The sequence below is a fragment of the Podarcis melisellensis genome (assembly GCF_964234715.1).
Source record: "Podarcis melisellensis genome assembly, chromosome: 1".
In the NCBI taxonomy this organism is placed as follows: Eukaryota; Metazoa; Chordata; class Lepidosauria; order Squamata; family Lacertidae; genus Podarcis; species Podarcis melisellensis.
This window is the reverse complement of record NC_138528.1, coordinates 3,212,602-3,230,021: the sequence shown is the minus strand read 5'-3', so window position 1 is coordinate 3,230,021 and position 17,420 is coordinate 3,212,602. Positions and strand designations below refer to the sequence as shown.

Below are 17,420 nucleotides of genomic sequence, written 5' to 3'. Positions count from 1 at the left end.
CTTCCTAACTTGCGCTAGCAAGTTTCTTCACTTAGCAGAGTGCATTCCCCTTCTTGCGCTGCAGAAAGCTGGTTGCAAACCTGTGTGAGTTTCTTAAGACAATACGCAGTTCCATCTGGCTTGTCCACACTGAAATGTGTTCTAATATTTTCCTGGTAAGACCCCTTGAATCCCTCCTGAAAGAATAAAGGTACTACAGTCTTGTTCATTAGCAATAAAAAGAAAAAACAAAAAAAAATCCTTCCAGTAGCACCTTAAAGACCAACTAAAGTCAGTTCTTGGTATGAGCTTTCGTGTGCATGCACACTTCTTCAGATACTTTGCATAAATTAAGTGAAACAGAAGAAGTGTGCATGCACATGAAAGCTCATACCAAGAACTGACTTAGTTGGTCTTTAAGGTGCTTTAAGGTGTTTTGACTATGGCACACCAACACGGCTACCTATCTGTAATAAAAAGAAAGTTTACTCACGATCAGGCAGAGCAGAGTGTGATCCCTGAAGGCAGGCTTAAGGCTTAAAGTTACAAGCACAAACAAACAGGTTTCCCCCTTATGTGGGTTGACCTAATGACTGCAGTTAGCAGTCTGGGAAGTTTGCAGGATGAAAGGAAGATGGAAAAGAGGGAGAGTGGCAGCATGCCTTTGACCAGGTCTGGAAAGATCACGCCCACCCACTAGTCCCATGCAAGGAAGGATGCTCCAGGCCAGGAGGAACAGGAAGTTTCGACTGGCTGGACCAAACATCCCCTGCATGTCCACTCTAGCAAAACAAGGAATGTTGTATTTGACTGCTCACAGTGTATTACATCCCACAGCAGCAGCCTTCTCAAAAGTAGCTGGACCTATTTGTTCTACTGGAGATTTTGAGATGTCCTTCTCCAGGGGATGAGCTCCTTTCATTTTGCACAATCAGGTTCGGTTAGGTGGTGTGTGCTTGCATGCCCGGGGGGGCTGCTGTTCAGATTGGGGTGTGAGAATACAAAATTTGATTTTAAAAAGCAGATTTGTGGAGAAGATAGAGAGGTATGGAAAAAAACTAGTGCAAGATCCCTGCTCTAAATATCCTTCTGCTTTCATGCTACTCTGGGAGCCTTGCTGCATTCTGGGTAACTTCTCTTCTCTCGTCTTCCAGGGCGGTTCCAGATCGGATGACGATCCTCCCGCAATCCCCCCCAGGCACCCACCTCCTCCAAAGATACAGCCCCGAGTCCCAGCTTACACTGGTCTGCTGCTAAGCCCTCCGCCGCCCCCTCCCAGGGACCCGCCTCCTCTTCCTGACACCCCTCCTCCAGTGCCCCTTCGCCCTCCAGAGCACTTTGTCAACTGTTCCTTCAATCTCCAGCCGCCCCCCGTGGGACGCTTTCACAGGGACCCCGACCGGCTGCGGGAAGCCAGCACGTGCCCAAACTCGCCCAACACTCCTCCGAGCACCCCGTCGCCTCGCGTGCTGCGGCGCTGCTGCGCGCTCAGCCCGAATCCCAACAGCCTGGCGGCTCCCCCCGTCCCGCCGCGCCACAACTCCAGCCCTCTGCTGCCCAAACTGCCACCAAAGACTTACAAGAGGGAGCTGTCCCACCCTCCTTTGCACAGACACTCTTTGCTCGAGAACGCGGAAACTCCTCAATGACCTTCACAGCAGTAGTCATGGACACTGGAACTGTAGCTGTAAAGTACCCGTTTTCTTTTAATTTATTCCAGCGAGGCAGTGGATTTGGAAAGTTAACGCTTGTACCCAGAGCGCTGCTGGTCGTTCTCAAGCACCGGAGCAGCAAGAACAACCTCCTGCCGCCCTCAGCCTTCATACCCACTTGCAACAGCGTTCTCCTCAGGGGATCAGTAGCACTGCCTTCTCCTCCTCAGTGCCGACCGTTTTGCCAGTACAAAGAATATAGATTTTTGCACTGTAAATGACACACTACACTACTTCTAAACTGACATCAGTTCATTGCACTGAGCCAAAAAAAAATTATGGTTGCTAGTGGGATATTTTATTTCCAAACTGGAGCACGTGCAACCTTTTCTACATATGTATTTTTTAAAAAGACGCAGGTTCTCCCAAGCAAGGCTCACCGGGTTGCATTGAATTCTTTTCAGTGGGTCTTGCTTGGGAGACTGCCTAGTGGGTTGTACCTCCAAATGGTAGAATCCCCACCAAAGCATGAAGCTGTATATCATGTTTCTGATATTTCTTTTAAAAAAACAACAGCTCTTCAGCTACCTGCCTTTCAGAAAATATCTATAAATATAAATTCTATGAGGTTTGTGAATGACCATTACTACTGTTCTCAAGCATTAGTGGATAACATGTCTTATTTTCCATGGATTTTGCTGCTGAAGACTTAGAAGGGATAGGCAACGGAAGAAGAGTAGAGCATGCACTACAAATGTCCTGCACAACATGAGCAGAGCAGGGCGGCCTCATCCAGTTTTGCAGATAGTATTTAGCATGTGTCAGGTCGTGCCTTTATTTGTTCAGGCAAGTGGAGATGTCTTAAGCTAAAAAAGTTGCCTGCTGTTTCGGCGAACAAAGCTATTACGCCATATTATGTACAGTTGTTTATAGTGTATATTTACAGATGGATAACCTGTATACATTTCTGTGATCTGAGGCCTATTCTGCAGTCTGTTACTCCAGTACACTGTCGTAATCATTTTCCTGCATACCAGGAAAAAAGTTTTTGCCTTCCAGACTCAAAGCAACTTCAGTTAGGTTTTCGCTTTCGTTTCATTATGAGGTCCCCCTTAGGAAATGTGGTGTTTAAACCAGCAAATACCGAATTTCTTTATCTGGATCTTTTTTGAAACTTAAAAAAACAAGGGAGACCTTCATTTGCCCAGCAGAGCTCTGCGTTTTTGAGCTGCAGCTGGCAACCTGAGTCTGGTCCAAGTACTGTAGAAACCAGAAGCCTTTTCTTGACTGGTCTGTGGCCTTTTACTGTGCTTTGTATCAGAGTTCTTAACCAGATTAATAAATCAATTTGGTCTTAATTTTTAAGAGAGTCTGAGCAAGTTACATTTTCCTTGCAAAGATTGTCAGGCAGGTTAGGGACCACAAACAGAACCTTCCTTGCTTATTGGACCAGAGATGGCTCAATATGTTTTAGTGTTGGAAGCCTGAAATCTACATGGGTGCCCATTTGGAGGTAAAAATTAGTAACCAGTTGCTGCCCAGTAAAATTGTACTGTATCTCCTGCTTGAGGTGGAATCCCTCACCTGGACTTCTTGGGCTGGTACAGAAACCTGAAAGAAGAAAAAAAGAGAGCTACATTATCAATTTTGGGGAAATAGTTCTGAACAAGGAGGAGGAAGAGCGCCTTGTTCCTAATTAGACCAGCCAAAGAGACAAAATCTTAAGTCTATACATTATTATGGGAACACTTGGGAAGCAAATACACTTGGGAAGCCTCGCCTTTCATATAATTTCTCAGTCTGTAATTGTTTAGCACTCTGGGTCTTATGAAAAAGCTCCAAGGTGCTTCTTCTGACAAATCATTATTATACTGTCTCACTGGTATACATGGGTAGTAAAAGAGTTATTCAGTCCGTACAGATAGAAGCTTGCAGTTTAAAATCGGCCATGGGCAAAACAGTGGGAGCAGGAGAGCACAAGGAAGTACCGTATTTTTTGCTCTATAAGACTCACTTTTTCCCTCCTAAAAAGTACGGGGAAATGTGTGTGAATCTTATGGAGCGAATGCAGGCTGTGCAGCTATCCCAGAAGCCAGAACAGCAAGAGGGATTGCTGCTTTCACTGCGCAGCAATCCCTCTTGCTGTTCTGGCTTCTGAGAGTCAGAATTTTTTTTCTTGTTTTCCTCCTCCAAAAACTAGGTGCGTCTTGTGGTACCTACGGTACCTACTTTTTGTGCCGTTGGAAGATCTTGGGTTCAGTAGCTTGGCATCTTGTATCAGGTGGAAAGGTTTCTACCCACACCCTGCAAAAGGTAGGCAAATAGCTTGACCTGGTTGGAGGCAGATTCCTCTGTCCCAGAATGCAGTCTGCTGCATTGTGCATAATTTAAGCTTCGTTAGAAGGGTTAACAACCCCTCTGCAGTGCCACAAATCTAACTCAATGGTGTAATCTTGGAAAGTGTCAATCACTTCTACCTGGGCAGTTATCTTTTCACGAGGGCCAACACTGATGCCAAAATCCAGCATCGCCTGAGCTCTGCGACTGCAGCTTTCTCCCAATTGAAGTGCAGAGTGTTTGAGGACCGGGACATGCACAGGGAAACCAAAATGCTTGTTTACAAAGCTATTGTACTGCCAACCTTACTGTATGGTTGTGAAACATGGACCACTTATAAACGCCATCTCCAGCTCTTCGAAAGATTCCATCAATGGGGTCTCCCCAAAAATTTACACATCATTTGGGAAGACGGGCAAATTAATACTAATGTACTGGAAGAAGCAAAGATCACCCGTGTTGAAGCAATGGTTCTTCAACATCAACTTCGTTGGACTGGTCATATTGTGCGGATACCTGATTATCGTTTTCCAAAGCAACTACTCTATTCCAAACTTACAAATGGAAAACGTAATGCTGGTGGTCAACAAAAGAGTTGCAGTGGTACCTCTAGATGCGAATGGGATCTGTTCCGGAGCCCCATTTGCATCTAGAAGCAAACGTAACTCATGTCCGCGTGGGTCACGTTTTGGCGCTTCAGTGCATGCACGTGACGTCATGTTGAGCATCTGCGCATGCGCAAGCAGCAAAACCCGGAAATAACGTGCTCTGTTACTTCCGGGTTGCCGCGGAGCGCAACTCAAGTGCGCTCATCCCGAAGCACATTCAACCCGAGGTATGACTGTAGTATAAACACCAACAACTGGGAAACACTGGCCTGTGAGCACCCCAGTTGGAGAACAGCCTTTACCAAAGGTGTCATGGGCTTTGAAGACACTCAAACTCAGGACACAAGGGAGAAACGTGCTAAGAGGAAGGCACGCTTGGCAAATCCACACCGTGATCAACTCCTGCCCAGAATCCAATGTCCCCACTGTGGAAGGACGTGTGGATCCAGAATTGGCCTCCATAGTCACTTATGGACCCACTGTTAAGGTTCATGGAAGATCAGCTTACTCGGCTGCAAGTGATCGCCAAAGAAGAAGAAATTATAAGAATTTCATTATTATTTATACCCTGCCCATCTGGCTGGGTTTCCCCAACTATTCTGGGGCTAATGTGGGAAAGCTGGCTCTCAAAGAGTGTCTGGGAGGAAGGGAGAGCGAGTTAGCAGAATGTTCTGCCTTCAGGGATGCAGCTCTGCATGTAGCTGGAATTCCACACAGCAAATACTTTGTGGAATAGGCCTCTCTAAAGATCTGGGTAATGTGCGCAACAGTTTGAAATCTTCGACTGCCACCAACCTGTGAAGAGGGCATCACGATTCCTGGTGAGATGGCCATGCCATCTTGTATTTTTTGAACCACCCTGAGATCTTGTGACGAAGGGCGGTAGATAATCTAAATAATAATAATAATAATAATAATAATAATAATAATAATAATAATAATAATAATAATAATGTCGCCAGATGTCAATGGGCTTGGTGGTCCACAGGCTCACTTTCCTGACGTCCATCGCCTGTTCCCCCTCTTCCTCCTTCACTGCCTGGTGTCAAACTGGAGAATTGACTGGCCAAGGGAGCTTGCTTGATTTTCAGGTTGCTGATTCGAAAGCTTGCATTTCAGGGCCTTTGTTTTCCAGAGGGCCATTTATCTGTGAGGTTGGTGCTCCTCGTGCATGCAGGTTTTTCACAGATTCCACGACATGGTTGGCATCAAACCGCCACATACCCCACCCAAGCAGGATTTACTCTTCCCAAGAGAAATGCAGTGAATTATTTGTAAAGCCTGCTGCCGGTTACCAGTCTGCCATTTCTCAATAAGCTTTGCTATTAATCTGCCTCCTGGCCGGAGGGCTATAAATCACTGTAAGGAAGCAAAAAAGTGGGAAGGAGAAAATCTTGGAGGATGGACAGAGGAGTGAGCTACGAGTCCCAACTGAGACTTCTTCTGGTGTCTTCCTAATATTATCCTTAATATTTATTACATTTCTATCCTGCCCTTCTTCCCCAAAGACGCCCATGGCGGCAAACAGCAGATCACCAAAAACAACAAAAATAATCATGACATTGGTTGTTAATGAGTTGCGTTGATTTATGTTTTATCACTGAGACTGCCAATAGCTTTTAGGGCCTGAAAGTGGTGGCATGCTTATTTATTTAATAAGGTGAATGAAAAACCTCTGCACGGTTTACAAAAAAAAATGTAATAAAATTACCGGTATAAGCAATAGTTTGGTTTCCCAGACTTGGGTCTCCCAACTGTTTTTGTTTGTTTGTTTACTACAACTCCCATCATCCCTCGCTAGCAGAACCAGTAGTCAGGGATGATGGGAATTGTAGTCCAAAAACAGGAAGAAGAAACTTGTCCCTCCCCCCCCCCCCCAAGTTTGGGAAACCCTGGCAAGACTTTTGAAAGGTGGTTGAAATAGGGGCGGACTGAAAACAGATTATGGAAGTGAGAGCTGGACCATAAAGAAGGCTGATCGCAGAAGAATTGATGCTTTTGAATTCTGGTGCTGGAGGAGACTCTTGAGAGTCCCATGGATTGCAAGAAGATCCAACCTCTCCATTCTGAAGGAAATCAGCCCTGAGTGCTCACTGGAAGGACAGATCCTGAAGCTGAGGCTCCAATACTTTGGCCACCTCATGAGAAGAGAAGACTCCCTGGAAAAGACCCTGATGTTGGGAAAGATGGAGGGCCCAAGGAGAAGGGGATGACAGAGGACGAGATGGTGGGACAGTGTTCTGGAAGCTACCAGCATGAGTTTGACCAAACTGCGGGAGGCAGTGGAGGACAAGTGCCTGGCGTTCTCTGGTCCAGGGGGTCACGAAGAGTCGGACACGACTAAACAACAACAACAACAAAAACAGATTAAGAGCTGACCCAGCTTCCTAACCAAAAGTGCTTTTAGCAGGCGCCTGTTATAAGAAAAATACTGCTTCCCCATAAGGGCCCCTACAGAGTCCTTAAGGAGGTCCCCTATCAGAAGGAGAAAATAACAGAGGCCAACCAGAGAATGTTGAAAAGCAAAGCCTGGTCTTTATTAAACTGTTGCAACAGGTTCCCCTGCTCACCCCACGCAGGCAGGGAGGGAGAGGAACGTAGAACATTGGTGTGCAAGCTCTTATATGGACATTTGAAAATTGCCTCCCCTGTAGCTCAAGACCACCCCCGAAAACATCATACATACATCATAGAAGGAGGTGATCTACAGCAGAAATCCTGTCTGCCAGGATCACTGATTGCTTTTACCTGGGCATCCTGGCCATTCTTTTGTGATGGTTAAATACTCAGTTCCTGAATCGGGGTCACAGGCTCACCCTATTAATGCACAGATTCACCCTTAAGACAGGATTTGTGAGCAGGGAGACAATGGGGAGGAAATTTTCCCATTTCATCCCTCCTTGCAGAGCATAGCTGTCAACCTTCCCTTTTTTTGCGGGAAATTCCCTTATTCCAGTGCCGTTTCCCGCTGCTATCCCGGATTGTTAGATATCCCGTAGACTGTCCCCGGGACAGGTGAGGTTGCTGATCCCTTATTTTCGAGGCTGCTGATCCCTTATTTTCAAATCTGAAAGTTGACAGCTATGTTGCAGAGAAATATTTGAGGTCAATTTGGGAGAGTCAAAATGGTTTCATGATTGCTCTCCTGCACTATTTCTTTTTTTAATAGAATATTTATTAAGGTTTTTAGTAATAATACAATAAAGGTAAAAAGAAAAAAAGAAAAAATAATAGCAAAAATACAAAAAATAAAAATAATTAAAAACATGCAGATTTTCCATTGCTTATTTTCCTTTAACTTGTTTCCCGGACCTCCTCATACCTCCCTTTTTTGTATTCCAATTCAAATTGTTAGTTCAGCAAATCCTTACCATTAAATTTTTACCTGTTTCTAAGCCTTTTCTCTCTCTCTCATATTCCCTTAAAGCATTACAGCTGGAAACCACTTAATTTCTATCCAACATCATTCTAACATTCATTAATTGCTCTCCTGCACTATTTCAGACACGTGGATTATATGCATACTTATGTGTTTGTTGGCCTTGTAAATTTATGAACATACGATTTTTATATATGAGACCTTGTTGTTGTTGTTGAGTCATTTAGTCGTGTCCGCCTCTTCATGACCCCCTGGACCAGAGCACGCCAGGCACTCCTGTCTTCCACTGCCTCCCGCAGTTTGGTCAGACTCATGTTTGTATCTTGGAGAACACTGTCCAGCCATCTCGTCCTCTGTCGTCCCCTTCTCCTTGGGCCCTCCATCTTTCCCAACATGAGGGTCTTTTCCAGGGAGTCTTCTCTTCTCATGAGGTGGCCAAAGTCTTGGAGCCTCAGCTTCAGGATCTGTCCTTCCAGTGAGCACTCAGGGCTGATTTCCTTCACAATGGATAGGTTGGATATTCTTGCAGTCCATGGGACTCTCAAGAGTCTCCTCCAGCACCAGAATTCAAAAGCATCCATTCTTTGGCGATCAGCCTTCTTTATGGTCCAGCTCTCACTTCCGTACATCACTACAGTGGTACCTCGGGTTACATGCGCTTCAGGTTACAGACTCAGCTAACCCAGAAATAGTACCTCGGATTAAGAACATTGCTTCAGGATGAGAACAGAAATCGTGCTCTGGCGGCACGGCAGCAGTAGGAGGTCCCATTAGCTAAAGTGGTGCTTCAGGTTAAGAACAGTTTCAGGTTGAGAACGGACCTCCGGAACGAATTAAGTACTTAACCTGAGGTACCACTGTAGTGGGAAAACCATATGAGACCTTAGAATTCCTATAACAGTGAAGGCGCCTCCCTGAGATCATGAGGCAGGGAGTTCCAAAGTGTACTGTTACGTTTTCCTGCCGATATCATGTGAAGAAGAATAAAAATAATAAGCAGCAGCGGCTCCGCTTCCCTTCGAGGCGACTTTCCCGTGAGTGTCTGTGATCATGAGGCAGGGAGTTCCAAAGTGTGCCTTTACGTTTGCCTGCCGATATCATGTGAAGAAGAAGAAGACTGTGATCATGAGGCAGGGAGTTCCAAAGTGTACTGTTACGTTTGCCTGCCAATATAATGTGAAGAATAATAATAATAAGCAGCAGTGGCTCTGCTTCCCTTCAAGGCGACTTTCCTGTGTCTGATCATGAGGCAGGGAGTTCCAAAGTGTACTGTTAGGTTTGCCTGCCGATCTCATGTGAAGAAGAAGAAGAAGAAGAAGAAGAAGAAGAAGAAGAAGAAGAAGAAGAAGACGACTGTGATCATGAGGCAGGGAGTTCCAAAGTGTACTGTTACATTTGCCTGCCGATATCATGTGAAGAAGAAGACTATGATCATGAGGCAGGGAGTTCCAAAGTGTGCCTTTAGGTTTTCCTGCCGATATCACGTGAAGAAGAGTAATAATAATAAGCCGCCGCGGCTCCTCTTCCCTTCGCGGCGCCTTTCCCGTGTCTGCGAGGGGAGAGCGGCCTCCTCCCTCCGTCCCCCTCGCTCCTCCTCCTCCTCCTCCCTCCGCGGCCTCCGCCATGTCTTGGCCGGCCTGCCCTCCTCCTCGGGGCTCCGAGCGCGCCCTGGCCCGGCGGGACGGCTCGGCGGGGCTCCGCCTGGCGCAGCGCTGGGCGGGCGGCACGGGCTGCGTGGTGTGGGACGCGGCGCTGGTGCTGGCGCGCTTCCTCGAGAAGCAGGCGGGCCCGGCCGGGCTCCCTCTCCGACGCAAGGCCGCGCTCGAGCTGGGCGCCGGCACCGGCCTCGTGGGCCTCATGGCCGCCAGCCTCGGGTACGTCGCCGCCGCCTCCGCGGATGGGAGGGCGGGCGGGAAGGCAAAGAGAGCGTGGGGCTTCCGTCTCGCTCAGTGCGGCCGACACTGACTGGCAGCAGCGGCAGCCTCCAGCCTTTAATAAGAACAACCCCAGCGCTACCTGGAGGCGCTGCTGCCTGCTTGGGGTTGAGCATGGGACCTGAATAATAATAATAATAATAATAATAATAATAATAATAATAATAATAATAATAATAATAATAATAATAATAATAATATAGGTGCCCTTCCCATTTAATAATAACAATAATAACCCCAGCGCTACCTGGAAACGTTGATGCTTTCTTGGGATTGAGCATGAGACCTGAATAATAATAATAATAATAATAATAATAATAATATAGGTGCCCTTCCCACCGAGCTATAGCTCTTCCCTTCATAATAATAATAATAATAATATAGGTGCCCTTCCCACCGAGCTATAGCTCTTCCCTTCATAATAATAATAATATAGGTGCCCTTCCCACCGAGCTATAGCTCTTCCCTTCATAATAATAATAATAATAATATAGGTGCCCTTCCCACCGAGCTATAGCTCTTCCCTTCATAATAATAATAATATAGGTGCCCTTCCCACCGAGCTATAGCTCTTCCCTTAATAATAATAATAATAATAATATAGGTCCCTTCCCACCGAGCTATAGCTCTTCCCTTAATAATAATAATAATAATAATATAGGTGCCCTTCCCACCGAGCTATAGCTCTTCCCTTAAAATTAACAGTAAGATTCCAGTCCTCAGGCCCATCTAATTGGTCCAGTATTGCCCACACTGACTGGCAGCAGCGGCAGCCTGGAGCCTTTAATAATAACAATAGTAACCCCAGCCCTACCTGGAAACGTTGATGCTTTCTTGGGATTGAGCATGAGACCTGAATAATAATAATACAGGTGCCCTTCCCACCGAGCTAGAACTATAGCTCTTCCCTTAAATCCCCTTAACAGCAAGATTCCAGTCCTCAGGCTCATCTAGTTGATCCATCTAGTTCAGTATTGCCCCCACTGACTGGCAGCAGCGGCACCCTGGAGCCTTTAATAATAACAATAATAATCTCAGCGCTACCTGGAGACGCCGATGCTCTCTTGGGATTGAGCATGAGACCTTCTGAAAAATAATAATACAGGTGCCCTTCCAACCGAGCTATAGCTCTTCCCTTAAAATTAACAGTAAGATTCCAGTCCTCAGGCCCATCTAGTTGGTCCATTTAGTTCAGTATTGCCCACACTGACGGGTAGCAGCGGCACCCTGGAGCCTTCAATAATAACAGTAATAACCCCAGTGCTACCTGGGTTTAACCCAGCGCTGTGGGTTAAACCACAGAGCCTAGGACTTGCTGATCAGAAGGTTGGCGGTTCGAATCCCCATGACGGGGTGAGCTCCCGTTGCTCTATCCCAGCTCCTGCTAACCTAGCAGTTCGAAAGCACAAAGTGCAAGTAGATAAATAGATACCACTTCGGCAGGAAGGTAAACAGCGTTTTCGTGCGCTGCTCTGGTTCGCCAGAAGCAGCTTAGTCCTGCTGGCCACATGACCCGGAAGCTGTATGCCGGCTCCCTCGGCCAATAAAGCGAGATGAGCGCCGCATCCCCAGAGTCAGCCACGACTGGACCTAATGGTCAGGGGTCCCTTTACCTTTATATAGATACTCCTACAGAGACAGGATATTCCATCTGTCGGGGATTCTTTAGCTGAGATCCCTGCATGGCAGGGGGTTGGGCTGCATGACCCAAGAGGTTCCTTCCAACTCTACAGTTAATTCTATGTACAGTGGTGCCCCGCAAGATGAATGCCTTGCAAGACGGAAAACCCGCTAGACGAAAGGGTTTTCCGTTTTGGAGGCGCTTCGCAAGACGAATTTCCTATGAGCTTGCTTCGCAAGACAAAAATGTCTTGCGAGTTCCTGCGGGGTTTTCCCCTTTTCCCTCCTTTTTCCCAAGCCGCTAAGCCGCTTAACAGCTGATCCACTGAGCCGCTTATCAGCTGATCCGCTAAGCCGCTAATGGGCTTGCTTCGCAAGACGAAAAAACCGCAAGACGAAGAGACTCGCGGAACGGATTCTTTTCGTCTTGCGAGGCACCACTGTACCACCTTTTGTCAACAGGCCACAGGGACGTTTACAACATCATAAACTACTAGAATATTATAAGAAAAGACGGCCTTATCCTCCATGAATTTGTCTAAAGTCTTTTTAATGCCATCTCACTAGTAGCCAGCACTCCCATCTTGTGGTCCTGCGCCTAGAGCTAAAGGGATTGAGTCCAGGCTCCCCCCCAAAAACCTTCCCCCCCCACAATTGCACTGCTAATCGCACAGATTTAATGTTTATTACTAGAGATTGAAATAGTGTTCCAACATGCCGAAGGGTTTTTGCAGCATTGTATTAATCATTGCCACTTTTTATTTTCATTTATATCCCTTTGTATGCAGGATTTATTTAACCAGGTTATTTTTTTGTGTGCCCTAATTGTTCATGCCTGATTCATTCCCACCAGAACTGAATCTGTGTACGGAGTTTTAAGCATAGTCGCTTTGGCAGGAACTTAGTTGCGAACAGGACTTTTTCTAAGCTGAATGAGGGATGCTTAAAAACCTGTGCATTGTGTGGTTTCTTGCATATTGTGTGTGTGCGAGAGAGAGAATGAGACGGGCAACTAATATAGCCCCCCCCCACCTCTTTTGTAGGGCAAACGTGACAGTTACTGATCTCGATGAAGTTCAGGATTTGCTGAAAATGAACATTGAGAATAATCGGCATCTTATCACAGGCTCCATTCAAGCCAAGGTACTGAAATGGTTCGTATGAACTTCTTGTTCTGTAATTTAAAATTTCCTCAAGAAACTGCAAACCAGTTTTAGGGAATGGAAGTCAACTTTAACCAGAGAGTGGCTCTTCGGTAGGGCCGTGATCTGTAGCGTGAAGTCACAGATAATCTTATGAACATGCGCTTGCTTTCAACTTCCTCTAGCTGTTCCATACTTTGCTTTGAACTGACTTAGCATTTTATGTATATTTGAAGCTTATTAAGCCTTAGAAGGTTTTGCATGGGGGTGGCTAAGCGTTGAACTAAACTGGTAGGTGAGCAGAGGTAGATCTGCCAGGGCCTGCATCATTCTGCCCCCTGCTGCCCTCCTTATACCTTGGACTACAACTCCCATCAGCCCCAGCCAGCATGTGGTCCAAAGTTTTAGTCTTAGTTAACAGAATTGTAGAAGGGACCGCGAAGGTCATCTGGCCCAACCCCTCCTCAGCGTCACCAGGTTGGTGAAGGTTGGCCTGGCTTGTGCTCTTGGGGTTGCCCAGAAGACTCTGCCACACATACCTGCATAACTTGTAGATAGACTTGTACTTTTTTATGCATTTAATCCTAAAGCTGCTTTGGGAGCCGCTGTCGACTGAACAAGAGGGCACAAATAAAACCGAATGTTCTTTTCTGTATTGCATCCACCTTCTTCTTGTTTAGGGGTGAAGAAGTTTCAGACTTCCTTCCGTCACCTGATTACATCCTGATGGCAGATTGCATCTACTACGAAGAGGTAAATTTTTCTTGTAGATTAGCCTTTTGGCTGCAAGTGTGGAATGAAATTAAGTGGCAAGTGCTTTCTGCTTTACGGACAGTCACTGGAGCCATTGCTCAAGACTCTGAAAGACCTGGCTGGCCCTGAGACGACCATCCTTTGCTGCTATGAAGAAAGGACTATGGGGAAGAACCCAGAAGTGGAGAAAAAATACTTTGAGGTGAGTCGCCTGCCAGTGCAGAATGTCTTGGAGGAGCCCTTGTTCCTGTGGAGAAAAGCCTGGAAGTATCCCAAGGCGCTTTCTGGAACGGGATATAAAAATCAAACAGAAACCTGCCAGTGTCATAGAATTGTAAAGTTGGGAGGGACCCCAAGGGTCTTCTAGACTAACCCCAAGTCTTACTGCTTTTAAAAAAAAACAAAAATATGTGCTGTGACACACATTGAATGCTTTCTGGCTACCTCGCCTCCAAAAGGATATTGTAGATCTGGAGAAGTTCAGGAAAGGGCAGCCAAAACGATCAAGGAGATTGAGAATCTCACAACATTTGAGACTCTTTAGTTTAGAGAACGCGATAGACCTCTATCATGGAGCATCTCCACTCCCATTGTTCTACCTGGACACTGAGGTCCAGCTCTGAGGGCCTTTTGGCAGTTCCCTCCCTGCGAGAAGTGAAGTTACAGGGAACCAGGCAGAGGGCCTTCTCGGTAGTGGCACCTGCCCTGTGGAACACCCTCCCACCAGATGTCAGAGAGAACAACAACTACCAGACTTTTAGAAGACATCTGAAGGCAGCCCTGTTTAGGGAAGCTTTTAATGTTTTATTGTGCTTAATGTTTCTAATTTGTTGGAAGCTGCCCAGGGTGGCAAGGCCAGCCCAATCAGATGGGTTGTATATAACTATTAAATTATTATTGTATTATTATCTATGAAATTACACATGATCTGAAGAACGTGGTACGGATAGGTTTTCTGTGTCTTAGATAGTACTAGAATCGGGGGTCATCCAGTGGAAGTGCATGATGGGAGAGTCAGGACAGGCACAGCATATAGTTAAACTACAAAATGACTGCAGGATATTGTGATGGCACCGAATTAGATTGCTTTAGAAGGGGATCAGGCATGGAGAAGAAAGCTAGCAGTGGCTGAAAAATTCCTCCAGAATCAGAGGCAGCGTGATGGGAACAGCTGTGGCCGAGGGCTGTGGCGCTCATACCCTGGTTGTGGGCTTCCCATAGGCATCTGATTTGCCCCTTTGAGAAGCAGGATGTGGGGCCAGGTGTGCCTTTGATGCAGCAGCTGGGCTCTCCTTCTGTTCCCAGGAGTCTGCGTGGAGGATTTCTGTGCTGTGCTGCTGAGGTTATGGTTACATAAGTGGTGCAATTTCTCTGGGAGGCTCAGATCTGAATGAGGCCAAGGACACGTAGCTGCACTCTTTTATTCTTGCGCAATTTTAAATTGCAGCTTCTTCAGAGGGACTTTGATCTGGAGAAGGTTCCCTTGGAGAAGCACGACGAGGAGTATCGGAGCGAGGACATTCATATCTTCGTCATCAGAAAGAAGAAAGCGGTAGGTGGTCACTGGAAAGGCACCAGAGATGGACCAGCTTATGCTCCAGAAAACCTTCCATTTTTTGGAGCCATAACAATATAAGGTTGCTGTTCTTGTGGTTGAATGATCCAATCCTGCCTAGATGATGGTTTTGAGTGGAAGCCCACCCAAATCTCATTTCTGTGTTTCCTCCCTCCTCCTCCTCCCTGCAGCCCTGGAAAGGATAATCATTGGCTCAGCATGGGTGTCATTCTGTCTTCCTCCAAATCAGAGGTTCCTAAACTTATTTGGCCTACTGCCCGCTTTTCAGAAAAAAAATACTCAGTGCCCCCCTGCCATTGGCCAAATAGGCAGGCAAGCTGTGATCCACTTCCCAGGCCTGGTTGAAGCCGAAAAGGGTTCCCTCAAGCCCGGGAAAACCCCTCGGCTCCAGCAGGGCCACCAGATCAGGGGGGAGGAGGGCGTTGTTTCTGTCCCACAACGGTGCACGACATGGCGGTAAGCCTCATTACACAACAGATGAAACATTCACTAATGGTTTTTCAAAATTATCTTTTTTCTTTATGCTTCCACTGCCCTCTTATTTTTATTCAACGCCCCCAAATTGCACCCAAAGCTACTCCCGCCCTCCTGGATCATTCCTGCGCCCCCGCCCGGGGGGGCATTATCGCCCACTGTGACAAACACTGCTCCAAATCATAGCATGCAAGATGGGAATCAGGCTTCGTACTGCAAACACCCTTCCTCGCCTCTCTCCCTACTCAGATGCAAACCCCCTTTCCCATATGTGCCCTTATCATAACCATGGTTATACTAACCAAATTATTTCATAACTATGCTTTGTTAACTCGCTTCAAACCATGGTTTCAGGCTACGGTTTCTGAGGGAGCCCTGGTTAGCGCTGGTGCGAATTTAGTGTTACAAATTGAGATATGAAAGCCAGGAGCTAAAGGCCACCTTGAACCTAGGTTATGGGCACGGCAGCGGAATGTCTAGGTGCGCTTTTTTTTAATAACAAGAATACAAAGCTGAAAATGAATGAGCTGCAGCTAAAATCTTACGTTCCTTTTTCACATTGTCTAGTCCTTCCCGTGCCCACCCCCCTAATATTCTTACGAGGGTCCCTTCTCCAGTCTTCAGAGAGTGGCTGGAAGTGGGGAAGCAGAAAAAGGTCCTCCTTTTCTTCCAGCAGTGGCAGTTTTAATCTGAAATCTTAGGCTCAGTACTGCGCCCAGAGCTCAGAAACTGCTCGCATTAATGAAATTCCCTGTCGCAAAATGTGTCTAGAATAATGGGAGTTTCGAACGCTGTGTGGATGTAACAAAGATAGCTTAGGCCCAGGAGAACCAGTGTGGTGCTTCTAGGTGTCGTTAGACCATGGCTCCACTCAGCCTCCACAAGTATCTTGGATGATGAGACTTTCCTAGGCCAACAGCAACTGGAAGATGCCACATGAGCTACCCCTGACTTATGCTGACAAGCAGGGATTTGTGTTAGAGAGAGAGGCTGGCACCCTCTTTATAAACCAGAGTTTGTAGGGAGCCGATGAGAAGAAACTAGCAAAATAATTTCCGCCAAGGTAGCTAGTGGTTTCTTGATGTTTTTCAGATTTTTCCATCATGACAGCTTCTTTAATGACGCTCTGGGAACTGGGAAGGATAGAGCCAAGAGCTCTTCACAGAGACTTTGCAGAGCATCTCTTCGGCAAAAGTGGATCATCGAGCCGTCTCCTACTAAGATGAGACACGCAGTCTGTTTTCTTGAAGGAGCTGCAGACTCAAGGCTCCGGCTTACCTTTCGGCAAGGGCGCTGGCTGCAGAAGAAGAAAAAAGAAGGCTTGTGACGTCAGTGAACAGAAATGGGTAACTCTGAGTCACACGGGTGGCTGAGTGTTTTGTACACATTTTCCAGCTACTTCTGAGTAACAATCGGCCTTGCTAGTTACAGTTTCCGAGAAATTTTGTTATGTAAGTAGGGTGATTTATTAAACTCTTCTTCCTAGTGCATTCTCGAAAAGTCATGTCTCCCCGACCACACCTTGCCTGAGTTCCTTGAGCCCACAATACAATTTGGGATGTTCCTGGTGGCGCAGATGTAAAACATGCTGGGGGGGAACAGACACACAGACCCTATGCCTGCATGAAGCTTTCAGAACAAGGAAAGAAAAAGGAGAACACAGGGGATGACGAACTTGTGGCCTCATAGATGCTGAGCGACTCCGTCTCCCATTCGCCCCTGCCAACCTGGCCAATGGTCAGAGACGATGGGAAATGAAGTCTTTTGAGTGGCCCCAGGGGCCCTGAGATAATCTGTTGAGTTCCCAGCAAGGGTGTGGTCTGAGTTGGAGACCTCGTGAGCTGCTGCCTTCTCCCTCCGCAGCTCTGTTGCCCCACTATGCAGCCCTTCGCAGGAGAACTCCTAAGCTCAGTCGACCCATTTCTGCCACTCTCCTCCAAGGAGCGGCCTGTCCTGCGTGGAGCTG

At 46.7% G+C, this 17,420-nt stretch overlaps 2 protein-coding genes and 2 long non-coding RNA genes across 4 annotated transcripts in view; 2 read left to right on the top strand and 2 right to left on the bottom strand.

Annotated features, from left to right (window-relative positions):
- Nucleotides 1-2,996, top strand: part of SOS2 (SOS Ras/Rho guanine nucleotide exchange factor 2) — a 41,101-nt gene extending 38,105 nt beyond the window's left edge. The window contains exon 23 of the mRNA XM_081909256.1: nt 1,134-2,996. Within this exon, the coding sequence (XP_081765382.1) occupies nt 1,134-1,628 (495 nt within the window). The 3' untranslated portion in view covers nt 1,629-2,996. The remainder of the gene's footprint in view (nt 1-1,133) is intronic.
- On the bottom strand, nt 2,178-4,538 carry LOC309373260. The gene is made up of 2 exons (XR_014169912.1): nt 3,861-4,538; nt 2,178-3,242 (listed from the first exon to the last, which is right to left on the bottom strand). It is a non-coding gene; the product is annotated as an uncharacterized lncRNA (long non-coding RNA).
- A 307-nt stretch (nt 4,539-4,845) lies between these two features.
- Nucleotides 4,846-17,420, bottom strand: part of LOC309373225 — a 30,421-nt gene continuing 17,846 nt past the window's right edge. The window contains exon 2 of the long non-coding RNA XR_014169869.1: nt 4,846-4,934. This is a non-coding gene — a long non-coding RNA (uncharacterized lncRNA). The remainder of the gene's footprint in view (nt 4,935-17,420) is intronic.
- VCPKMT (valosin containing protein lysine methyltransferase) lies at nt 9,579-16,944 on the top strand (the record flags this gene model as incomplete). Its single annotated transcript, XM_081921401.1, has 6 exons — nt 9,579-9,829; nt 12,553-12,663; nt 13,332-13,404; nt 13,487-13,606; nt 14,852-14,956; nt 16,547-16,944. 6 exons carry the CDS (start codon nt 9,579-9,581, stop codon nt 16,559-16,561), a joined length of 675 nt encoding a protein of 224 aa, XP_081777527.1. The 3' UTR covers nt 16,562-16,944.